The 26,462-nt window shown below is 41.5% G+C and overlaps 1 protein-coding gene across 1 annotated transcript in view; it reads right to left on the bottom strand.

Annotated features, from left to right (window-relative positions):
• LOC119379612 (uncharacterized) overlaps positions 1-26,462 on the bottom strand; it is a 93,794-nt gene that overhangs the window by 8,303 nt on the left and 59,029 nt on the right. The window contains exons 13-18 of the mRNA XM_049413424.1: positions 24,699-24,926; positions 21,555-21,653; positions 10,845-11,124; positions 9,936-10,172; positions 7,327-7,422; positions 1,548-1,629 (exon numbers count right to left, since the gene is read on the bottom strand). Of these exons, the coding sequence (XP_049269381.1) occupies positions 1,548-1,629; positions 7,327-7,422; positions 9,936-10,172; positions 10,845-11,124; positions 21,555-21,653; positions 24,699-24,926 (1,022 nt within the window). The remainder of the gene's footprint in view (positions 1-1,547; positions 1,630-7,326; positions 7,423-9,935; positions 10,173-10,844; positions 11,125-21,554; positions 21,654-24,698; positions 24,927-26,462) is intronic.

Here is a 26,462-nt window from a genome sequence, read left to right as displayed (position 1 = left end):
ATGATGGTTCTGCGCAGTACCAGGCACCGAATTTCAATAAAGCGGTGCTGGTTTTCGCTCAGTAGCAGATCCCTGTAAGATGCACACATATGCATAAGGGAAAGCTTGACAAGTCATCCGCTGTGTTCCTGTCATAGTTTCGAAATGCTACCCATCACCATGCACTATCAGATGATTGTAACAAGGAGGATTGATCGAGGGCTTGTTTCTTTGTTAAACAGAACCTAATGAAGCTAAGGAAGGTAGAGGGGACATTATTTGTAGGTTTTAACTGCAGCAATGTAATTATGACATAAACAGAAAGGAATTAAAGTGGATGAAAAATCAACTTGCCGCAGGTAGGGACTGAACCTACAGCCTTAAAATAACGCGTCCGAAGCTCTACCAATTAAGCTACAATGGTGGTTGCTTTCCCATCCACTTTAGTGGGTATTTATATTTTGCGTAATCCCTGGGAGTGTTAACTGTGCAAGATAGCGAAAATGTTTTCTGTGCCTTGGTAAAAAGAATGAAACAGCCTTGTAGTGGGTACTTAGGCACCATTTACTACGGCATCGCTTTAATTTTTTCCCCAGTACAGGTGAATCACGCCAGAAGATTCTAATTTGTACTTGGTGGTTATAGAGCAGTTATGCTTTGTTCCAAGCAGGTAAATATTAATGAGGTGTTACTGTACAAGCCCCGAGACACCTAATAAGTGTATTGGAATGCCCTTAGAACCATTTCGGATGTGGCTGTCGTGATTTTACACCTTGAGGGAAGTAAGAACACAAAGTTTTTTTTTTTTTTTTTTGGACTGCCCGATATTTTGAAATTTAACGCTCTCTAGGGAGTCCGAAATATCAGTTGACTGCATCTCAGGCTACTTTGCACTCACTTTTCAAAATTGGCGATTACGAAACTGCACAATATAATACATTGTACGAGTTAGTTTTTAGCTTCCATATTTACAGCACACGCGACACCACAGAGAAAAAGGCACACGAGACACAGAGTGCTGATGTCCTGTCTAGCTTTTTCTTTGTGGTGTCGTAGACGCTGTAAATAGGGAAGCTAAAAACCAACTCGCCCTACATATTGTATTGTGGAACTTCTTTTCTAGTACAAAGGGCTCTCTTGCTTATGGCCTTGCTCCTTAAGAAGTCTGTGTCTCGTGTGCCTTTTTATCTGTGGCGTTGTACTCACTGTAAATATGGTGGCAATTAAAAGTCACGCTGTATTTAGGTGCTAGGATTGTTTTAGGTGTTATACATTTTCATTTATGAAAGCTATGAATAAGAAAGCTGATGTTGGAGAAAATAAACGAGTTTCTTAGCATCCATCCAGTTCAATTGACAGTTAAAGCTACTAGTCCTGCTTGATGTCAGTGCCTTTTTGGTTGTCGTCTTCTTCTGTGCAACGACTGATTAGAAGAAATTAGTTAAAGCTGCTGACGGCAAGTCTAAAAAGCAGTACCTATTGACGTCCTCCAGCTTTTTCGAGAACCCCAGAGAGCCCAAGTTTAGTCCAAGAAGGTGCCTTATGCAAAAACACGAATGGTAACTTGCCTTTTAAAAGCTTCCACTTCACGTTCTAGTTCATCCAGGTCTCCATTTTCCAAATCAATATCCTTCGGAAGAAATACTTCATCTGCAATATTGTTAGACACAAGGCAATTACTCAATGTGGCTATACAACGCCATGAGCTGCTGCACTTTGCAATACAGTAAAACCTTGATATTATAACAGTCATCTATTCAGCAAAAAAAAAAAAAAAAAAAATCATATTCCGAATTTCATTAAAGGGAACTAAAGGCAAATATCAAGTAGGTGTGGACTTCTGAAATACCACTCCAGAAACATTGTACTGCTTGTTTTGTGCCAACAAAATGCTTAGTTTGAAAGAAAATCACATTTTAGTGGTACACATACCATTAAAACAATTCAAACTGCCTGCCTCCAAAGGACCTGTGACGTTACCATTTCCCAAAGCTGCCTTTAGCAGGCACTACACCAATACTTTTGCTCACTGCCAACATTGCACCTGCACCAGAAATGCACGCAATGCTGCAATACTTCCTGTTTTGCTTGTTTTTGTATACTTTGCTGGCCGCTGCTGCTGCATTGTAATGAGATATTTTCCGTGGATGGAATAATTCTAATGAAGCGTTTGATCCTCGGGCATTGCTGTGTTGTGTCGGGAAGCTGCATGCAATTCGGGCATCAGTGCCGGTCTACAGCTGCCCCATGCGTGTGTGTGTATTTGTGCCGACGCCGTTCGGTGAGCTGTTTACACCACTAGCACGCCCGCCAAAGAAAGGCAACATGATCAACTCATGTATACCGCGAAATCTGTGCACACAGCCTTCATATGTGTGATCCACGTCGGACCAATGTTCATCCCCTCCGAAGAGTCTTGCAGAAGGCGCATGACGACTCAGGTGGCTTCGAAGCATGCAGAGGGGTGGTTCACAAAAGCAGCCACGAGAATGATATGTAGCCCTTCCTATTAATACAGTTTTGCATTTTTAAAGCCCTGAACCCATTTATTTATGCTTCCATTTCGCTTACATGGGCTTGCAGCATCCTGACAAGACTGACGGAACAACACTGCGGGGAAGCGGTACTTTGAATGGCACGTAACACTGCTTGATTACATTATTGTTGGTTTTGTAATCCTCTGCTTGAAAATGCAGTGAGCACACAAGTAAATTTTTTTGTTGTTCATCCCACAGTCGCAGAAGTATGGCACTTAGATACTTTGAGTGTAGGAGTTTCCACCGTCGTGCCCATTGGAAAGTCGATTTCGTTGCTGCAGCTGCTCTTGGTCAAGTGGCGTACACAATTCGGGCATTCGAAAACATTACGTGGATGCCCGCATTATCTCTAAATTGCAGTTAGAGCAAGTTTTGCGAGCCCGCAACACCTGTGCAGCAATTTTGCGATGATGAAACAACTCTTGAGATGCGATTACACCAGCGGAGCAGAGCCTGGTGAAAACGAAACTCAACCACCAGCTTTGTCCACGGTAAAGTCAAGAAGTTCTTCTTTCTATGAATCGAACAGAAATGCACAAGTAGAATTTTATACCGTCTTCTGATTCATTGCAGTGATCTTTTTTTATTATGTGTCGTTAGAGTACTAGTATTTATAAACTGAGGCCTCACTATGTCAAATCGAGCTAGTACTAGACTGTCCCACTGGTGATGCAAATTGTGTCCTACATTTACCCGAGTTTCTCGATTACTGAAGCACTGCTGCAGATAATATTGAAGTTTTAGACCAGGGGTCTCAAACGCATGACCCTTGGGCCGCATGCGACCTGCCGACCTTTCGTTAGCGGACCACGGACCACACATGACAGTCGTCGTCCCATAATTTTTTTATGACTTTGTGATTGTTTGTGACATTGCTAAATGGTGGTCGCAATATTTTCTCGCCTATCGTGATTAATAACACTTTGTTCGGGTAAGCCACACAGACATGACCCAACGGCCGTGGACTTGGGTATATGGTGCAGTGATTTGGGTATATGGCATCATTTGTAGAGAGAAGAGGAAGCTATTTCTAGCGGACTTCGAGAATTAATTGTAAATGCCAGGTCGCTCTAACGGAAAGGTCAACAAAATGCTGCGTCCCTGTTATGTTGCCAGATGCCTGAATGGTGTGTGCTGCTTTAGCAACAGCAGCTGTAGCAAAGAAACCGACGTGACTTTCCAATGGATGCCGCAAATAAACCCATGCCGAAGTGGCTGAGTGCCGTGCCTCTGTGACAGTGTGCTAAACAACCAAGAAATTTGTGTATGAGCTCGCTGCACTTTCGTGCAGAGGATCACGAGATCAACTTCAATGTTGGGCAAGGCTTGTAATGTGCCTTTCAGAACAGAAATCACAACGTCGGCTGCCGGGCAGTAAAGGCAGGCAACGTTGGGCAAAGCAAATGCTGTCAGGAGGCCTTTTCAGGTGGGCGATTTAAGTGCGCTAACGCTGCACGGTGGACCACTAAAACGTAATTTTCTTTTATAATAAGCATTTACTTGGCATGAAACAAGCACTACGAGCTTTCTGGAACATTGTTTCAGCAATCAACGGCGACTTGACATTTTCCTTTAGTGTCCCTTTAAGGTCGATATCAAAATTGACATTGTCCAGCGCTAAAAACGCAACCTCTCCATTACATCAGACCAGAACTACTCGCGACAAGGAAGTGATGACGTGCCAAAGCAGAATCTTTCAGGAAAATTGGCAAGCATTCTGAAATACGCGAGTAGACAGGTTATTCTTTCGGTACAATGTGTGGTGCTTATCTGTTTGCTAAAAACTACCTCGTCTGTCTGGAAGAAAAAGCGCCGCAGTGGCCACTGCCGAGTTTTATGCTTCGCAGTGAAAGAAAAGGTTGATATCGCGTTTTTTTTTGCGCGCAGCTCAAAACAGATATGCACCAAACACCACATGCAAAGGTAAGGCGATCCGCTGGCGCAACTGAGATGACCTGCCGCTTTTCACAAAAAGATAAGGTAGGGTCCGCCTTCATTCAAATTTCGTCACTTCCTTGTCACCTGTAGTTCCGGCCTGAGGTAACAGAGTGCTCGCGTTTCCTGCATGCCGGGTGTAGTCAGTTTCTGTACTGGCCTTGAAATTCGATGAATATCTCTAATTATGTGCAACTTTTGTGATTTGCAAAAAAAAAGGTATGCCATAAATTCGCATGCACTACAACTTTCCAATATAAACACCTGCACCCAAGTCAATAATTTAAAAAATAATTAACGAGTTTTTGTTAACTAGTCACATCAGTGTCATTTTAACTCCGCCTCGACGTGGAGTTCGTGTGAGAAAACGACAGGAGCCTTACTGTCATGGGATTTGTATAAAAAACCTGTACTGTCCAAAAAAAAAAAAAAAAAAACACCCTGTGTATGAGTGGGTGTGTGTATATATATACACAGGGTGTTTTTTTTTTAGACAATACATATTTTTTAATAAAAAATAGTCATCGAATTTGAAGGGTGAAATAGAAACTGATCGCACAAGGCGCACAAGAAGCGCAACTGTTCTGCTATGGCAGACAGGCCCAAATAGTTTTTCGTGTCTTTATAGTTTAAGAAAGAAACAGATAAGCACCACCCATCGCACGCAAACATTAAGCTATCTACTCATGTATTTCAGAATGCTTGCCGATTTTTCTGACCATATTCTGCTTTGGTGCGCCTTCATTTAAAATTTGTCGCTTCCCTGTCACGTGTCGTTCTGGTGTTCCGCTGCGCTTTGTGTGCGCCGGGCGCCGTCAGTTTCGATGTTGCCTTTGAAATTCAATGCTGAATATCTTGAACTACGTGCAACTTTTGCGATTTTTAAAAATGGGTGTGCCATGAATTATCATGCACTGCAACTTTCTAATACAAACAACTGCCCTCAAGCCAATAATTAAAGAGATAATTAGTGAGTGTTTGTTAATTAGTCGTGTCAACGTCATTTTAGCTGTAGGAAAGTATTTCCGCCTCGACATAGAATTCATGTGTGAAAACAACAGGCGCTTGACTGTAATAGATTTTTTAATTAAAAATCTGCATTGTCTAAAACACACACACACACAGACAGAGGGAGAGAGGGGGGGGGGGGGGGGCGGCAAGGTTGTGCTGGATTCCGGCAATATAATAGAAGTGAGGTGCTCACGCACAAGTGAAAAATGCCTTTATTGACGTTATGGCCATAGGCCATTTTTTACAAAGGCCGGGCCCACGGCCTAACCATCGCTAGTCACACTTGTTCTTTTTGTATTTCGCTAGGCTTTCTTTGTAGCTTGGAGAAAAATGGTATACGTGAGACTTTTTTTATCGCAAATAATGCAACTGGGGTTTCTGAAGACGCTCTCGAACTTCGCAAGTCACATTTCTTGCCTGAAGTCAATATCTAGCAATTTAGTTAAATAATCCTAATTAACAAATTAGTTAATTACCAAACAAAAGATTGTCTCTATTGCACAAGGTGACTGTCAGTAATTTACAACTGATTTCACTCGCCTGCCTCTAATATTGTATTTTTAACCGTTGGCTAAAGATGGCCCTGGACACCCGGGTATATCATGCACACACACACATGCACATACACACACAAACTTATATTGAAATATGATCAGAATACTTCCAGCTTTTAATTTAAAAGCACTGTATGTGATCATACTAAGCAAATTATCACATCCTGCTGGAACCATGGTTACATTATTTTGCATGCTGACTTCAATCCTTTTAAAAGTTAGTTTACATAGAATTACACACTACCTTTATACCAAATATAAGGTCGGATTCCTGCGGAAGTTATGGCAGCAGTTCATTTGTCTCCTGCTAGATGTGTCATCACTGATGATGAAGAGCTATACGACATGATTCAAATACCTCAAAATGGTATGAAAATCCAGGGTGCAGTGCCAACATGGCAACACATCCCAAAACAATGTTGTATTTCAATGTCGCTGTTTATGCAAATACAAGCGGCTTTTACTACATCAGACCCGATGGTTACCATTTTATCAATGTAAATAGAGTTCCTGCTTCGGGCATCTAACAAGAATATTTAAACAAATAATACTTTTTTCACATTTATAACATGGCAGCCCAGGCACAGCCAGAAATTTTTTTGAGGGGAGACAGTGGTTCAACCAACCTTTATGTATGTTCGTGCGTGTTTGTACATGCACATGTACACTTGCATGTGTTTATATATCATCAGCCTGTCTACGACCACTGCAGGGCAAAGGCCTCTCCCATGTTCCGCCAATCAACCCGGTCCTGTGCAAACTTCTTAATCTCATCTACCCACCTAATTTTCTGTCTCCCCCTCACGCGCTTGCCATCTCTTGGAATCCAGTCAGTTACACTTAATGACCACCGGTTATCCTGCTGACGTGCTACGTGCCCGGCCCATATCCATTTCTTCTTCTTAATTTCAGCTATGATATTCTTAACCCCCATTTGTTCCCTGATCCATGTGTGTGTGTGCGTATATATATATATATATATATATATATATATATATATATATATATATATATATATATATATACACACATACACACACATGCAAAAATGAAAGAAAATTTAAGGGGAAGGGGGGGGGTGGAGTTGGCCCCCAGATATGCCGCATGCCAGTCACTAATAAGGACCTAACTGCAAATGATTATGCTCTTGAGATGCCTTCAGGTCTCAAGAGGATATATTTACAAGAGAAATAAATATAAAGTCAACAACACACAATAACATACATTTCCTACTGTCTCGCACTGACCTCCTTTTAGTACATGCTTTTGCAACTGCATGAAGGCATACATACAGATTGTAGTACACTAACCTGGAGATGTGACATCAGTTGAGTTTTTTTTTTTCCTAGACTTCTTGCTTTTGGAAGCATTCTGGTGGTAAGAGAAAAGACAATATAAATGCATAACTTTCCACATTCCATAAGCAAACGAAAAATGCTTACTTATATTTATGTTCACGAGACAGTTACAAGTCTACATGGTACTACATGTTTAAAAAGTGATATTATTTCATGATGCCAAAGCCCTATCATAATCATCACAAATGCACAAATAAGACAGTTTTTCCTCACATATTTTGTAATGCCATCATAGGCACAAGTTTCCAAATTTGCTTTGTCCTAATAACTGAGCGAGTTCCTCTTAATTGCCTCTATTCCACTTGTGAGTCTAATTACCATACATAAGGGCTACCAACTGGGCATTGCAATATGTGTGACCATTCCTGATGAACTAACAACAGAATACTGACTAAACAATTTTAATCAATGACTTCAGGGTGCATGCTACAAGAGGTTAAAGTTGGTCAGTTCCATTGACGGCTGTCTTCCTTGCTGGGAAAGTGCGGCCACTTTCAGAATTACCACACCTAAAATCTGTCATGAAATACATAGGTGTCCCACATAGCTTCGTCCAGCAGTGCAGAAGGAAAGCTTTGCAGGGCGGATGACATATGGGTGGCTAATTCAACCTCTTAAAGCATGCTGTAAGATTCAAGTATACAAAGGCACCTACTATCCTATAGAAAAAAAGACCTCCACTGTGTGGTCTTTAAAGATATGAGGTGATATTCATTATAACAGGTAGTATAGTTTTCGCAGACCATATATATCTGCTGTAAATTAGAAAGCAGTACTCATGACTCTCATCACTATAATTCACTGCCAAATAATTTCATCTCACCGGGCACATTCAAAACCTTAAAAAGACAAAGTTGATCTAGTTGGCAGGAATTCACGCTAGAAAGAAGTTTAGCATGCAGACCTGGTCTAGTTTCCCTGCTATATTGCGTAATTTTTTTCCTAATGCAAAAGCCTTATATAACATTTCACAGAATAGGTGGGACAGCATCTGCCCCATTGCCCATGTGAGGCTACCAAGGGTGCTGGGTCAGGGCATGTCCCACTGATTGTGAGAGACTAAAGAATTGGAATACAAATTTCACTTAGAGCCAGTGATTGAATTGAAAAAGGTACAAAACACCAGATGAACAGACTGCGGTTTTGAATAACATTCTAAGTGTAAATAAGTAATTTTCCAGGGAAGTGACCACGAATGTCAGTTGGTTTGTCTAAAGCCCCTCCATTGCATCTGCTACCGCTTTTTTAAGTACCGCCATCTATTGTTTCGACGACGACGCCCACTTCCGGTTCTGGAGTTTCCGGAAGGAAGTTCTTGAGCCACTTCCTTCCGCTTTTTCCTTCCATCTTGTTTCTGCGCATGCACATGCTGGCATTTGCACATGCGAGAAAGCAAATATTTCCTTCTCTGTTTCGCAAGTGTTGTTGTTTTGAGGTATGTTGTAAACTGCCTGCCGCTGAGTGAGCTTTCACTTGGTGTTTCTGCGTCCCGAGGGCATGGGCGGGCATGGGGCGGGGGCATCAAACGGAAAAGCAGCAGAAACATCATGGCGGCACTTCGGCTTCCGCTAGGCAGGAGCCGGTGTAAAGGGAGAGGGAGAGGACGAGTTGGCGCTACTTAACCTAGCCGGCGGAAAACGCATGGAGGGGCTTTAGGTTTGTCACTTCTCAATACACTTTTGGTTGTCTCGCCTAGCAGTACCCAGCCATCTCAACACACATTACATTACGTAATGTAATGTGTGTTACATTCAGTTCCAAACATTAACGAAATTAATTTGCATTACTACTCAATACACTATAGGTGGCCACTATAATGGTTTGTTCGATATACAAAATGAATTTATGCATGTCAAGCAAATCATTCTGATTGGCACACATTTGTCCCTGCTTGTGATAAAATCCACAGGATTAAGCAGAGACTACAGATTTTAACAAAAGAAACAGAGACCCACTGGTGTTATCACAAATTTTAGACCCAAAGTTTGCAGCACAGGATGCATTTCATCTGCACTTGAAAAAAAATAAGCCAAGTAACTGTTGATACAGTGATATTGTGATCACAACCAGTTTCCTGAACATGTGCCGACTGACTGGGGGAAACATGCAAGTTGAATGCGTCCTGCATGGTGGCGACATGGTGGATTTTTAAAAGTGCAGATGGAATGCTGCTCACCATGTATAACCTTATTAAAAAAGCTGATGGTGCACAATTTACAATTACACTTAACTATATTTCTAGTGCAAGCAGTAGCAGAGATACTTGACTGGGCTTAAAATCTGCCGAGTGGGTTGAAAGAGAGATCTAACTGAGGCACAACTTGGGCTTTTGCAACTGCATCTAGCCATTCTTAAAAACTCTGGCCTTATGGTGTGAGAAATCATAAAGGCTTAGCTCCATCAAATGGCCACAGACAGTGCCTCATTTCAATAGCAGTAGTAACTAATACTACTAAAATGCACCAGGAGGACTGGCGACAGCCATGAAAGAGATAGGACTCCGCATAACTTCTAGTATTTTCAGGGCAGAAGTCAGAGAAATAGTGTCCTAAGTGGCTGACCTGTGTGCCAGTTGAGATGGTGTGTAATGCATAGCTGTTTTTTGGCTTCCATATGCTGATCTGCAGAGCAGCTTTGCTGATGGTTATGTCTTGCAGTTTCAGGTATGCAGGCTTCCCGGTCCTGGGGCACTTTCTTTATCACATTATTTGCAGACAATGTAGATGATGTCACTGATAACTCCACATCTCCTATGGTCATTTTTGACACAGTTTCTTTGCTGAGCATGCTCCCAGTTTCTGCCATGATACACAGAATAAATATGTCCTGTCAATGACTGTATGCAAAGACAAAGTGTCCACTGTTACCGTTTCAAAGAGAGGGATAGAGGTGGGGGGTCTAATGAAGAGAGAACATAGAATATATACACAACAAAAAGCCAAAACATTGTGAGCAACACAATTAAATTTTTCAAATGACTCGTGTAGATCAGCAATCTTTGTGAAAAGGAAAAACTTTTCTGTTCTTTTTAGTGCAGAAAAAGTTGTAAGAAATGAAGGAGATAGGATAACACACAGTTCTTGCATGCTAGAAAGGTTTTCCTTGTCTGAAGGATGCAACACGAACCACCCCAAGCAGCCACCTTGTTAGACCACCAATATTACTGCTGTGTGAGCAGTAATCCTTAAGTCATTTCTGTCAATCAGGATACTATAATAAGTGTTTTGTATGTTGCATGTTTAGCAAGTTCATTAGAGACTGTGTGAAATTTTTGCATTTTCATGTAAGTAAACTACGTAAAAAATCACTAAATGATAGTGATGTGGCTGTTGCAGTCATATAGCTATTTATGAATCCGCACATCTTCCTCGGTAGCTTTTCATGGCATTAGTATTTCACTAGAGGCTAACTACCAGCTTACAGTTCCAGACATGAGAATGTGATGTGGCCATGTGCTCCTATGCACTCACCTGAAGGTAAAGATGGCCTGCCAATGATGAACACATTACCAGATATTGATGTTGTGGGTACTCGGCTGCTAGACATTGTGTTTATGGCTATGCTGGAAGTCACCCTGTTGCACAAGGACACTTCTGGTGGGGGACATTCCTCATTCAATTCTCGAATGCTGGCAATGCAGCTACTACCATTTGTGCTCGTGCCATTAGTTTTAGAACACTTGTTCAACCGGATGCCATTCTCTTTGCGGGCTTCTTTTCGGTTCACCACTGCCTTTGGTGATGACGGTACCTGAAAAATAGTGTTCATTTACCAAAAACCTTAAAACCGTTTTTTTTTCTTTTTTTCTTAACAGGCCTAACAAGCACAATCATAAGGAACTAAGAAGTTGAAGGGAACACTGCAGGACAGCATTAAAGGAGCACTAAAGGGAAATGTTAACCCAAGCTAATACAATAGAGTACTTTTGTAAAAATTACGCTTCGTACATTTTGAAAGACAAACGTCTCTTGTGAGCATGACGATATAAAAGAAACACTTCGAGCCCCTTTATCTGTATTCATTATCCCAGTTAGTTCAAAAGGAACAAAGGTGAAATCTGAAACTAAGATTGAACAGCCACCAAGCTTTTCAATGCTAAAGCAGACCACCCTAGAACCATACTGCTTCTTGTTGCCGAATTAAATCTCATACCTTCAGCCCTACAGGACAAATGAAAACCAAGTTTGCCATAAATATGGCCTCCAAAAAAAGGTTGCCAACCAGGCAGAGCTTAGCAAGATAGCCAAGACACTACAGTAAATGTCCCCACTGTACAGCATTTCATATATTGCATGTAATGCTGTGGACGCTACGAAAGAAGTTTAGTCATTAAAATGTATGATTCTGTGTGCTTCATCATCAGCTTTCATGGTTGTAAATGCTCCTAAGGCCCTGCCATGGTCTGCAAATGAAAAACTGGAAAATGGAAACAATAAAGCACTAAATGATCTAGAATATATTAACAGCCACATAAATGAGTTTACATTTCATTTATAACTCAGCATGAATAAAGAATTCACATTCTGGCCAGTAAAAACACCAAAGTATTCCATGGTGTGTATTAATCTACTGCAAGAAGTCTCGCTAGCCACTACAGCTTTGCATGCTATGTATGAAACGGAGTATAGACCCAGTTGGGATGGCCAAACATTCCAACATTAGTTTCCATTTTTTTGTCTTAGTCTACTGAATAACAATTAATAAACCGGGTTTCCTTAAAAAAAAAAAAAAGACAGGAAAGCTTAGTTGCAAGTTCTCTTTTAGCATTGTACACCTCCGAAGATACTTCACCAACTAGCCCAAACAGCCACTTTGCTCAGTTGTATGTGCAGCTGTGTAAGCCAAGGAACCTCCCCCTCCCCCCTCTTTACCCACCCCTCTCCCAATGTATGCGCACCACCCATCCCAACTTCAACCAAGTGAGAGCTGGTAACTCTAGTTCCAATATGTCAACCTTAGTCAGTTCTCACTTCGTCGAATTACATTTAATCATTTTATTTACAATACTGCCAGTCTCACATGAGACCACAGTAGGTGGACAATGAATCATAGAAAACGTTTTCAAAACATGCATACTTTAAATCTAGATGAGAACATTATCTGAAAGAACACTTGCAGCCTTATCATTTTCCACTCTCTTAATCGACTAATACAGAAAATAGGGACTGAAAGGGACACTAAAGTGAAACAATGAATTGGTTTAGATTGATAAATCGTAGTCTGAAAACATTAATGTCATTAATTTCACTATCATAGGCATCTTAATAGAGGAGAAAATAAAGGTAAATGTTTCATTTTAAAATTTTGTGCCTAAATCTCCGCGCGTGACGTCACAGATCTTGAAGTGAATTTTTCGCATTTTGGGGACATTGCCTCAATGAAATCCACGACGTCACGGTGATTGGTGCAGGAATTTCAAAGTGGCGTCGCCACCATGCATTTTTTTTTGCGTGTTTTCTCACTTATTAAGCATCTCTCACGGCAAGCGCAGTGATTTTGATATTGTGAGAGAGTACCTTACTAATAAGACAAAAATTGCTTTGCTCTTTAGTGTCCTTAAGTAAGAATCTAAGACTGGCGTGTCATAGGCTAGACAGATGCATAGGTGACCAATTGGGCAAGCAACCAGAAGCCACGGGAGAAAAAAAAAAGGGGGGGGGGGGTTCACTAGACAGACAACCGGATAAAACAAATGTGAAAGTGAAACTGGAAGTGAACAGACTGATAGTATGCGTTTAACGGTCTAGGTACAGTGAATGTTTTATAGACGGGACAGCCGTCCGTGCCCAAGACGGAGCCAGCACGAGCACGAGCACACACCACAACAACAGTCTTCGTAGTTTCTCTACAGGTAACCAGATTTATCACTACAGGACATTCAGGCTTTTGCATGTAAAAAGCAAACCAATTTGGAAGCATACCAGTTATAGAACTTTTAAATGCCACGACTACCAGCCCTGCAGATATTGATATAAATATAAGCCAAGCTTGCCGTAATCGAGGAAATGGTAGTGCTATAAGTTTGCAGAGGTCATATGTAATGGTAAATAAGAGATGTGCCTCAGAGATTATATATTTTTTATTATTAACAAAGCTAATGGGATGGATTAAATGCAAAAAATAGAGTTTATACTTGTATACTTAAACACAATTTTAGTTTCACACTACCTTATGTTTTTTTTTTGTGTGTGCCCCTGGAAGGGAGGGAAAAGTAGCACCTATCGTGCAAAGTTTGGCCTTCATACAATGCCTAGGGGTGTGTTATAAAATAGCTTATAGTACTCCTTAAAAAGAAATAGTGCCCAAATGCAAATAAGTTCCATATTTATTTTATTTTAGCTTACTAATTAAAGAAATTAATCTCTACTACAAGTTATTGAGAACACAGATGATTGTCTTCATTGCAACATGCCCAGAATGGAAGCAAATTAGGATAATGCCAAATTTACACAATAAACTACACCCTAATTCAAGTACATGCCCCAATCTCGAAAGGAATTGAGAAAAACATATAAGAAGTTTATTGCCAACTGCAAGAAGTAGTAGAACAATCACCAAAAAAGGATGTGCTATACATCCTTTTTTCTTGAATTGAAGGCAACTTCAATGCAAGAACAGGTAAGGAAGGAATGCCACATATTACGGGCAAACTTGTATTAAGAGAGTAACGAATCTGCCAATCACATGATCGACTTTTGCTCTGCCAGCAATATCACCCACACTGGGTATACACTTGGACCTCCCCAGGTTGTCAGTGTAGAAATAAGATTGAGAGACTAAGTAGCAAATAACAGATGGAAAAGATCTGTAATCACCTGCAAAATAATGCCTGGTGCTGATTAGGGAGCTGATCAAGACCTAATAGCAGGGATATGTACTGGGCTACACAATATTAAAAAGACAGCTGTACATGCTCATTACAATCCTGGCTGTATAACCTCTGAAAATGCTGCCATCAGCGAGTATTCAAGGATATGGACCTGGTTGAAAGGGTACTAGATGTGCTTTGGAATGAAATAAATAATGTCACTGAACAAGCTGAAAAACATGTTCAAAGAAAGGAAATAATATCAATCTCCATGGCTTTCAAAGGAATCAATTAGAATAGTAAAAGAAAGAGGGTTGGCCAAGGCTAAGAGGAAGATAGCACATGCAAGGTCCCTAACTCCAAATTAAAAAAAACAAAACAAAAGGGTATAGACGAGGAAGAGTATTTAAAAACACAATGTAAAGAAATCAAGGAGAGCAATTCGAAGGGAAGAACAATGAACCTCCACAACAAAGTTAAAGAAATTACAGGGAACTTTCAACCTAGACTTAACACAGCCACTGACATGCAAGGAAGGCATTGTACTATGAGGGAAGACAAAGATGGAAGGATACACCAAAATTCTAGTTATTGGTGTAATCTAGAAATTAAGGAACAGCCTTGGGTAGTACTTCGAATATAAACTAGAAAAAGCAGTTTTAGAAGAAATAAGATGGGCTTTACAGCAGCTACCTACAGCTATGGTAAGAAGGCCAGACAACATTCCTATCGAAATAGTTAACTAGGAGAAATAATATATTTATTATTAAATTTTTTGGTTTTTCATGCCAAAACACCACGATACAATCATGAAGCATATCATAGTGGGGGATTCTGGATAAATTTTCGCCATTCGGCATTCTTGAATGTGCACCTAAATGTAAGCACATGGGTATTCTTTGCATTTCGTGCAATTTGAAATGCGGCCATCATGGCTGGGGACCAAACCAACACTCTTGGGCTTAGCAGCGCAACACCTTATTTAGTAAGCTACCAGGACAGGTTGAACTAGAATCAAAATCAACAAAGTCGTCACTAAACTGTGTCAACAAATCTCGACGTCAATTGTTTAAATCTATTCACAGCTGGCCCAACAATTCCGATAAACTTCATCCCTAAAAATTAACAGAGAGCTTACTACATGACAGTAACCGCAAGTTCAAGCTGTAGGAAAGATGTCGACAGCGAGCCAGTAATACACCAAAGCGAGCTTGCAGACAGATTGGGCGGTACACCATATTGTGTCAAAGTGAGTAGACCGCTCTTTATCTACATGAAGCAGGTTGATTTACAAGCATTGCTGGTGTTAAATGAAGTGTGAAGAGCCGGGTGCATGGCCAAAGGTACTGTTCGTGTCAAGATAGCGACACATATTGAATTTGGTGCTGGTTGCAAGAATGCACAGAACAAGAATTTCTGGGCTTCTATTTGCTTTTCTTTTTTTAAAACAGGAAGTTCACTTGCCTCACTCGCACCAGCAGCTGGCAATTTTGCACCGCACCAGTATCAGCTTGCAGGAACATGGTATGATGCGGTGTTTCAGTGCCAAAGTGAGTAGACAAGCATAAAAAAACAAGCAAAACATCCCTGCTGGGTGCATGACCTCACCTCCAATGGCCAAACCCGATAATTGCAACAGTCTCCAATGAAGACTCGTCCACATTATTGAAGGTTATCTTGGGCCACATAATCTGCCGTTCAAGCTTCATTTCACGACCACACTAACGAGTGTAATGAATAAGCTCGCGATTTCCTAGGCTGTGCAATCGTCGGACAGGAAATTACAAGACTGTCAAAAAAAAGGCAGAATGATAAACCAGCTTGAATTTGCGCTGCTCAGAATATGAAATTTTAGGTTTACTAAATACACGAATCACAGATGTACCCTGCATGCAAGGTGGCAATCATCATCTGGTATAGAAGGCAAACTGCAGCTCATAAAATTCAAGCTGCTCTTCTCTGACCTACTTATAGCTTGCATTCAGTGTTCGCTGGAATGAAAGTAAGTATGGCACTAAACATGCCAGAATTACTATTCACAAACTTTTACGTCTACAGTGAAAAAGCTAGACCAGTGATCTTGTGATGAGGGGAAGCAATCAAAAGGCAGGCATCGGAGCCGAGGTCTCATACTTAAATTATTTTGCTGTAGCTCTTGAACAAAACCAAACTCTGGGGCTTCACACTACGATTAACAAAGGGCAAGCTCGTACTAGACCCCGTTTTAATGGAAGTATATGGCTTTGCCTAAATTTATCTTTTTGGCTTTAGAAGGGCACCGAAGAAAAAAAACGATTTTTCTCGTATTAATAAATTACTCTTTCATAATACCAAAATCGCTACGCTTAATGCAAGAAGACACATGGTAGGCGAGAAAAGGCGCAAAAAAAAATATGCAAGTGGCAACGCCACCTTGAAGTTTTGCATCGATAACCGTGACGTCAGATTTTGAAGGAGTCTACTAGGGTCTACGTAATTCCTAATCGGAAAAAATGAAGTTCATTGTCCTCTGAGCGGCCAGAGACATAACATACCAAGTTTTGGGAAATTTCGTTGAGCCAATGTGGCCAAAATACGAAAAAAATACACTTAGAAATCTGTGACGTCACCATCATAGATTTCGGCGGGAAATTTAAAAGTAAAGATTTTGACACTGATTTTCTGATCTAACAGAAAACCTATAGGGGTGAAATTGATGACACTGTGGTTTTCGTGGTACAACTTATCAGTATAATCTAATTTACTGTCCTTTTAAGTGCCTTGGCAATTTATAATCCCTCTTAAAGCTGGCTTCTCATTGCAAAAATGCTTGGTAATAATGAAGTGCATATAGTACCAAATATTTAATTATCTCAATGACATTTTACTTGTTTAGAAAATAACAAAAATCAATACACTTAAGAGAGAGTCGCTTGTCAATCATCTAGAGTTAGCAACTGATGTAAGGACTGCGTTATTCCATGTGCTAAAAACTGTGAAATTAATTCAATTCACTGCCATTGTACACCAAAAAAATATCCAGAAAAAAAAACAGGGTGCATGTGTTGGGGGGAGGGGGGTAGGACACAAACAAAACTAAACTAGAAACAACAGAAAGGTGCAACATAGTTTCTTAGTGCACATAAGGCAGCATTAAAAATTCTTGGGACTGGCTCTGTTTTAAAGAAAGTAAGTATTTTGAAGCAAAACTGCTAGCCGGCCTAGTTGGAACGAATTCGTTGTGGCACTTGCGCATACCACAATGTACCAAGTACCAAGTACCACAATGAGTAAGTATTTTATATGCATTCACACTGTCACCTTTCAAACAGTCCCCTTGAAAAGCAAAATAGTGCTCCCTGCATTCCTATCCCATTGTGAATACGTTGTGGACCACTATTTTTTGTACCAAATCAAGCACCTCTCTACAATTTGAGCTTGATTAATAGGGGCCACAACATGGCCTTCCAACTATATTCACAGTTTGCCACTGTAAATGAGTAGAGGTCCAATATGGCTGCCATTTTGGCATGAATTGTCTGACATAAAGGATCATGGGGTCACCATTCTTTTGACTGCTTAGAAACAGTCCAAAACCACAACGGACATTTTAGTCTGCAAGCACAGACACCGAATGGTGCAGCAGGGACACTGGCATTGTAGTGAAAGAATTGCGGTCGTAATTCTTTCACTTGCGCAACAGTAGCAGCACAGACCAGACAAGACCTGCACAATTCATATCAGACTAACTGAGAGACCACATGTGAAAACAAAACCTGCGGTGATCAAGATGTACAGGGTGGATGGAAAGAAATGCGAACAGCGCAACATGCTGTTTTCATCATGCTCTGACCTTGGTGGCACTAAAAAGATGCTAGAATGATTCTTGACTGTATCGTGAAGGGCTCTATTGGCTTTTTATTACCATCACCATCCAGGCTACAACCGCATGAAAATAAATGCTAAACAGCAGAGAACGTAGATGCCACTCTGTTTGTGATTGTTTCCATCCTCACTGTACATTTACAGTTCCTGCAACTGCTCCCTGTGCTTGCAGTACATAGAAGTAAGGCTTTCGAAATCAGCTTCCACTACTCCTAAGCAGGTGTAGTTAGGCAGCACCAGTTAGTGCGGCCCAACTACCATACAATTTAACAGTGATGCAAATGATGTTCTACAGCACTACATAAAACAAGATTACAACAGCTTGTAGGACACAAGCAGTTTACAATACGATACGTTACCTAAGCTAAAAATTTAGTGCTGTAGCCCCTTTAAACAACTGTGACAAAATGGCGACCTTTGAGCTGTGTTTTTAACTCGCAGAAGTGAAACCTGTTAAATGAACCATCTTATATGCTAAAGATCTATCACTACAGACAAAAGTTAAACGTACGAATACAACACTGAGACAAAGCAACAATAGTCATGGTGGAAAACCACTAATGTCTCCATGACCAAAATATGGCTAGGCATGTCTGCAGCTCAACGAAGTGCATGCTCACCATCTTCTTCAACATAAACTTTGCAGTAAAACTCACTGGTTCATCAGAAATTAATCCCAAATGGCCAGACTGTCAACAGTGATAGTAGGGTGGTGGTGGTAGAAACATTTATTGCCAGTGTGTGAACGTGGGGGCCAAGCCCCCTACATGGCACGTGGGTGCTCCCTCAATGTGAGGGGGCACCCTTACAAAGCGAAGGAAAGTCCCTGAAGCGCAATCCTCTTCATGGCGCAGGAGATGATCCGGCGCTGATCGAAAGCAGAAGTGCTGGTCATGATGGACTCCCAGTAAGACACCGCCACAGCCGGTGATGGGGGATGAGGGAAGGTGGGGCATGTGAGGAGGATGTGTAGGAAATCTCCTGGTTTGCCGCAAAGTTTGCATGAAGAGAAGAATTGGTCTGGGTATCGGGCGTTTAGTAATATGGGGTATGGAGCAGTTTGAGTTTGTAGGCGTCGCCAATGTGCGGCCTGTGCTATGGTTAGGGATGGGGCTGGGGGGGTGTATACTCTTCGTTGGTCCCGATAGTACGAGAGAATATCTCGAAAGGAGAGCAGGCGCTCCTCGGCCGGTGGAGGGGGCTCCATTTCTCCTGCCCGGAATGTGAGACCTCGGGCTAGGGAATGAGCCTCCTCGTTGCCAGGGAGGCCGGCATGTGCTGGCGTCCAGACGAGTGTTATGGAACGCTGGGGCTGCCAGAAGCGTAGTAGGCGAGCAGCGGTGCGGGAAATGAAGCCATTGGCATAGTTCAGGATAGCTGATTTTGAGTCGCTTATGATTGTGGAGGCAGATGTAGAAACAAATGCAAGCGCGATGGCTGCCTCTTCTGCCTCTGTGGAGGAATTGGTGATGACTGAGCACGACGTTAGAAGCTTTGCCTGACTGTCAGCTACCGCCAGGGCCATACGGGATCCTGACGCGTATTCCGCTGCGTCCACGTAGACCACGTCATGGTCCTCGCTATACTGTTTCTCGAGGGCCCGAGCCCTTGCCGTTCTGCGTTTCTCGTCTCGCACAGGGTGCATATTCTTCGGGATTGGGGGCACGTTGAGGTGAGAGCGGAGGTTAGAAGAAAGAGGGACCCCCTCGGGTGAGTGTGTAATTGGGGTTAAGTTTAATTGGGACAACAGAGTGCGCCCAGCCACTGAATTAGACAGATGAGATCTTTGTGCCGTAAAGGTGGCTTCCGCGAGTTCCTCAAATGTGTTATGTACACCTAGTTTGAGGAGTCGGGCATTGGATGTGCTGGGTGGAAGTCGTAGAGCCGTTTTCGTGCAACTTCGTATTAGCGCGTTAACCCGGTCTCTCTCCTTCTGTCGGAGGGGTAGGTAAGGGAGGGCATATGTGGTGCGGCTTACGATGTAAGCCTGGGTGAGGCGTAGCGTGTTTCGCTCGCGTAGGCCAGCCCGACGGTTCGCGATGCGGCGAATCAGTCGAGTGGTCTGCTGAGCGTGTGTTTGGAGAGTCCTTATGACTTCTCCGTGTGCGCCATGCGAGTAGAGAACTAGCCCTAGCACACGAATTTTAGAGACTAGTGGGATGGGATGGTCACCTAGCGTCAAATGTCAACGGTGAGTTTTACTGCTAAATTTTAGGTATCTGAGTGAGGAGAGGACATTCAGCGAGAACAGTTCTACCTATAGAGCACAAGAAGCTGGATCCTGCACAACAATGCATCCTGTCACACAGCACTCCACACATCCAAATTCCAACCAAGAACAACACAGTTTCTATTCTGCATTCACCATACTATTCATATTTGTCTCCCCTTTATTTCACTCTTTCCAGAGTTAGAAACCCAGCTCAAAGGTCACTATTTCAACAAGGCTGTTTGAATGAAGCTTGAAATGCAGAAGGGTGCTTAGCTCATTATGTCAATAAGTCTAGGACACATTCACAATGTCGAAGGAATGCTGGGAGCACTCTATTGCTGAGCAAGGAGACTACTTCTAGTGACAGTGTTTCTATAGACAAATTTCTGGGGTGTACAAATAACAGTTTTTCAGATAGAATTGAATGTGAATTAAATATTGGCTGACACAAATTAAACTGACTCAATGCTGAATACTGTTTAATGTAGTTATCATAATGACCAACAGTTTTCACACTCAACAGAAACAGATGTTCACTTCTTAGACATCCTACTAGTCATAAAATTACCATATTTACTCGAATCTAGGCCGACCCCAATTCTAAGCCGACCCCCGAAATTCGCAAGGCCAGAAAAAGAAAACTTAATCATTGTACTCGAATCTAAGCCGACCCCCCCCCACTTTCGCACATAGTTTTTTTGAAAAAAACATTGGCTTAGATTCGACTAAATACGGTAGCAAGTTTCTGCTTTAGATTACACAATATGAGTTCCTCGTTGAAATTTCAGATGGAGCATTAGCAACAAAAAAGTTTGTTCAGATATGCTGTGTCCCTCAGAGGTAGTGAACAGTGTACAACCAGCAAAGTGTGGTTCCCCTTAGTGAAATAGCTTGTTCTACTTCATAAGTTCTTGTTTTATGCCTATCTGTCCCCGTGAGGATAAAGGTATTGTACCTTTTCTTTGTGTTTTATTGCTTGCTGTTGATGCTATGAAAGAGTTTTCAAAATGTTCATATTTATATATAGGAACTATATGACTCCAAGGTCAAACTGAAAATCGTTTGATTTGTTTGAAAGTTTCAACATTTTTCCAATGCCTACAAATTATTTTCTTCAAAAAGTAAGTCTTAAAACTTTGATACCACTTCATATATGCTCTCTCCATGGTATTGCAGTAATAATTTTCCCTCTGTTATTGTTAACACGAAATCTTTTTGCTTTTTTTTTGGGGGGGGGGGGCTTCGTATATTTTGCCACCCCTGGAAATATCACCAGTCCATTCATTGCATGCCCACCTTCTGCTCCTCAGTTTCTGCTTCTACTAGCCTTGATATAATGGAAGGGCTACTGGGCTTTATTTCTATTGCTTCCTTTGTCTTGTCAATTTCTTCTCTCTGAAATAAAACAAGTCCAGTGACTTCATTGACAAACAATGTGAATTTACAATAATGACAAGCACCAATGACATCATAATTATGACAATTACAGAAATGTTAATGTAGGATTAGGATGCTCCAAAACCAGACCCAAATATTTTGAAGTATGAAACATGGCATGACTGCTTGATCTTCGTATCGCATCATTTAGTTGTTGTAAATTACAATATTTATACGGAGAACATGACGTGTCGAGAAGAAAGCACACCTGTTGAATGAAATATCTGGAAAATCAATTTTTCATAGCTGAATGCTTGACAAGGTATGGCCCAGACACTTTGAATGAAAAAGTTCACACTATAGAGTTCACAACACCAGTACTCGAGAGTGTATCCTCCACTCAGCCCTTCACCTTTACTCGAGGAAGTGTGTGGCACAGCCACCACTTGACAGAATTGGCAACTGCGCTCCAAGACACTCCACGGCAATTTTTGAAAACCATAGTGCCTTTCTCAATGGAGAGGAAGCACTGTGCTAAGCTATGTTGAGTAGAAGGAAAAGCTTAGAGTGGATGACCGTTTCGGCATACAGGGGTGATACAATATTACTAATCCTGCCAGGCAAGCTGCGACAAGGAAGCCTGCAAGTCTAGAAAGAAAGACCCCATGCTTTCAGTTTCACAGACCCCATTATAACATTAACCAATAGTGACAACAAAAGTATCTTCTTTCTGTATGTCAGGTACTGAAAAGAGGCCAGAATGTGCCACAAGACGCTGGTGAAAATGGAAAGACTGTGTGTTATAGTGACAGAATTGAGCATTCTTTTCAAAATTTGAATAGAATTTGTATATTACATTGCGTATGAAAGTCACAAAAACCAGCACGTCAGGCCACCTGGCGGACAGAGCTTGTTACTGCCCGAATGAGTCACTCAGATTGCTGCATGTAGACTGCTGCTGTTTAGGCGCACCACGATTCATGCTTAAAATTAGTCTGTATATTACATGCATCACCACTTTATTCTATTATTACGAAGTAAAGGGGGTTGACGCTGAGAAGCGGCGCTGGCTTCGCAGCAACCAGGGGTACTGGAAACCCGTTTGAAGCCGTGGCACATGCTCATGGTGTGCAGGCATGAACGGCGAGCTGTGGAGCGTGAACACAAGCTGCTGCAACACAGGCTTGATTTACGGGGCCTCACTTGTTTGCCAGTGTATAATTGCTAATACACATATACAAACAAACTTATGCTTTAAGGGCAAGCTTTGTCGCAAGAAAAAAAAAAACATTCCTATCGTGCTAACCTACCACTGTTTGCAGCATATGTTGCGTGTACCACTTCATCAGCCCTGCACATCGTAAAATTCTTATTAAAAAATATTTCACGGCGTTTTCAGTGTTACCATTTCATGATTAGACAGTCTGACTGGTAAGCTTTCCATTGCACTAAAGAAAACAGCATAAAATTTGGTTGTCAGTCCCTTTAACTAGTAAACAATCACATTTAGCTGGTTGAATATATTTTGCCCTTAGGAGGTTCGCCCATATACCAAAAGTTGAATACAGCAGAATCTTGGTAAATGTAAAGTGCTTAAGTGGAACACCTGCCTCTGGTTTTGTAGGTTATGTATTTTGCTGCAGCACCCTAATACATATTTATCAATAAACTAAACTCCTCTTAAATGAAACCTACTTTCCCAATCCCTTCAGGTTCCATTTAATCTGTACTGTATAGAATGATGATACCAACAGACATAAGCAGTTGAAAAACTTTCGATTGTGGCATAAGTTTTGTTGTCAGAAACTAGGTAGTAGCTTATATACATGATTTTGTTCTTGGTGAAGATAACTGATATAAGTACTCAAGCTGGCTAAGCATGCCCCAATCACCTTCATTTGCAAGATATAGCCACACTGTTGACAATGCAGTGGCTTGCACTTAATTGCCTGAATAATGCTAAAACTCCACTATTACTTTGTAATCTGAAAGAATTATGCAGATTTTATGCACTGTGGTAATCTGTGAAAGCAAAGGTTTCCTGAGCCAGTAAGAGGGGACCACACAGCTTGATAACAGATACATAGCAGACTTCAAGAGAGAAAGATGGCAGAGAAATGGGACGCAGAACTAGTACTCACCACTACATATAAACATTTAGACACTATAAATCTCTCATGCAAGAGCTTATGCATTTCAAAGAGCTAGTCAGTGTTAGCATGAGAGACATTTGCACAGAATTGTGACCTAACAGTCATAGCATTGTGCAGTTGTACTGAGAAACTGGGGTTCAATATGACCAAAGGACAGTCCTTGTTTTTTTCCCTGCTGTGTGAGCTATTTGGCAAGGTAGCAGCCACAGCAAACAAACCCTGGAGGGGTTCAAAAATAAATTTTTACTTTCAACTTTCAAATATTTGTTGACAATTATTCAGCAAGGAGTGATTCGTGATCACTGTTTCAAAAAAAATGTTTTGAATAGGCCATCTCTGCCAGGCAACAAAAATATAACCATAATGAGAGTAATGTAGCCACAACAAGGAAGAATGTCAGGTGAAGCTAAGCAAAAAAGCATAAAGTGTTGCAAAACAATTCCAGAAAAGATTGCTTACTCCCAAACAACCCCAAAAAATTTTTGAGGAATTGGCCAATCTGCATAAGATACTGATGCAAAATGGTAGAAGAACAGTGACAATTGTGGGATGAATAAAATGCAAGTGCAGTGCAATATAGAAGTTTAAGTCAGATTAATTTGCTATGTTCAAGAGGTGTCACATGACTCTTTTGTCATGTGCTGAAGTTTTTGCAAGTTTCTGTCATATTGGCTAAACACTTTCCTGGGCCAGCTGGTTCATAACCGAAGATGGCGGTATTTTTTTACCACGGTCTGAACCTTGGACACAAAGGTGTTCTCCCTTCACAATCTGTCAAGAACTATACTACAACAAAATGCGACATTTTTTTCTTTTAATATTTTAGGTTGCTCATTCGGAGAGCAGTTAAGTTGGAGCAATGGTATATCAGCAATCTGTAAAAATATACATGATCTGCGAATTAGCATACCCTCTTAGTTTTACGTTTATGTCGCTTGGTCACTGTCCCCTTCACCATTGTTGAGGAATTTGTGTTCGCAATACTGGATTCCACAGCCACATGTGTGGATGCTTTTCTACGGCCTCCCGTGTCGGTTCCATTGATGTAGCTGAGCAGTTCTTCAACTTCTCTATCATCTTCGTGTCGCTCTTTATGATGATTTTGTTGCTGCTGCTTGGCCATGTGAATTGCCTCTGCCTAGAAGATGTAAAAAACAATTCACATTCATTGGTAATTAGAGCACCACATTTACCACACAGACTACTCAAACTTTTACATACTACTGCTGCTGCTTAACTTGAAACAGGATTATACTTGAGAGCAAGTCTCGCTTTCAAGGCAAATGCCATTAAGCTAAGCAAAAAAAGTTATAATAGCACACACCATGCACAAGGACATGGAATCTGGCATTTAAGTGCTCCTTGTATTTTACAGCCCACTCCATCAACTCTACAAGTGCTCACAGACAAATCATCAGGCAACTCTACAGTTGTTACCAGTTTGTGCTAGGTAGACATTATTTTTTTGTGTGCTGTAAGAGAGGTACTGTGATTTTATGGAGCAGAATTAAACAAGTTAAACAGCAAAAATACCTTGAACCATCAAAGGATGCTACATAATTTACTTTAATATTTGTTCTCTAAGCCAGTTTCAGTTTCTCTATCCTGGAGATGCATGTGCCATGGTGTCACGATATATGACTCACTCTGTTGGTGCAAATGCTGCCATTGCCAACCGTCAGAAGAAAAAGCACACACGCAAAATCCTTTTGTAAATGTCTTCGATAATTTGTCACGATTCCTTTAAAGTAAACGTATAGTCTGCCCAAATTCACTTGCAACACCTTTCCACGTAATAATACAATGACATCATTACTGGTTTCTGCGGCTTCACGAATCTCCTGCTGCAAAAATATTTTGAATTCGTTTAGTACAAGTGAAGTTACCCAAAGTTATCACACAAAACATGCACTTTCTCACTCTTTGTTGCAACGAGCACACTGGAAGCAACACGGAAGGATGGCAAGGGGGTGACAGGGAGACACCTGGCCCTAAGGTTACAGTGCCACGTGTAATGGCCTTAGGCATTTCTTTCTAGTTTCTTTTTTTCTTTGACCCTACTGCCCGCTACTTCTGGTTAAGTGCACGGCACCAGCATGTGGTGGCACTCCGTGGGCATCTACAGTGCCTACACGATGTGGCATGTGGCCTCTGTGATGGTCGCGCTGGCTTCTTTCCACCTGCTGCGTAGTTTGCCGAGGGGAGAGCAAGCAGTTATTGGTTGTCTTTGGCATGAAACTGAAAATTTTCTGCTGCGTGCAGTGCAATAGACGTCAGACTCTGCCCAGGCGGCGCTGCGAAAAACACCGCCACCAGCGCCCTCATCGTAGCCCTGGCACTAACTGGGTAGTGCAAAGAGAGCCGCCCGCAAGCGAATGTGCATAGGCCGCAATATAACCCTCCTCTTTCGTTGGTGTCGAGGCGCGGTTTCCTGAAAATCAAGGACCTGGAAAGCTTCTTCCGCCAATCCACGCTTCAGAAACAAAGGAAGCTGATCAAAGCGAACTGCGAGTACAATGCAAAATAAGTTTTAGTTATTCCCGCGCGCTGCAACTCGCAAGTACAAGCGAGCGTCACACGACACCGAGTTCGAGGCAAGCCCTCCGACATCCGTTCTCTAGAGCCTAAATGCGTTAAAATCGGGTATATACGTATGCCACAGCGATAAAGTACC

The sequence above is a fragment of the Rhipicephalus sanguineus genome, chromosome 1, assembly GCF_013339695.2.
Source record: "Rhipicephalus sanguineus isolate Rsan-2018 chromosome 1, BIME_Rsan_1.4, whole genome shotgun sequence".
NCBI classification, from domain to species: Eukaryota; Metazoa; Arthropoda; class Arachnida; order Ixodida; family Ixodidae; genus Rhipicephalus; species Rhipicephalus sanguineus.
The sequence above is the reverse complement of the archived record's forward strand: the minus strand, read 5'-3'. Positions and strand labels throughout refer to the sequence as shown.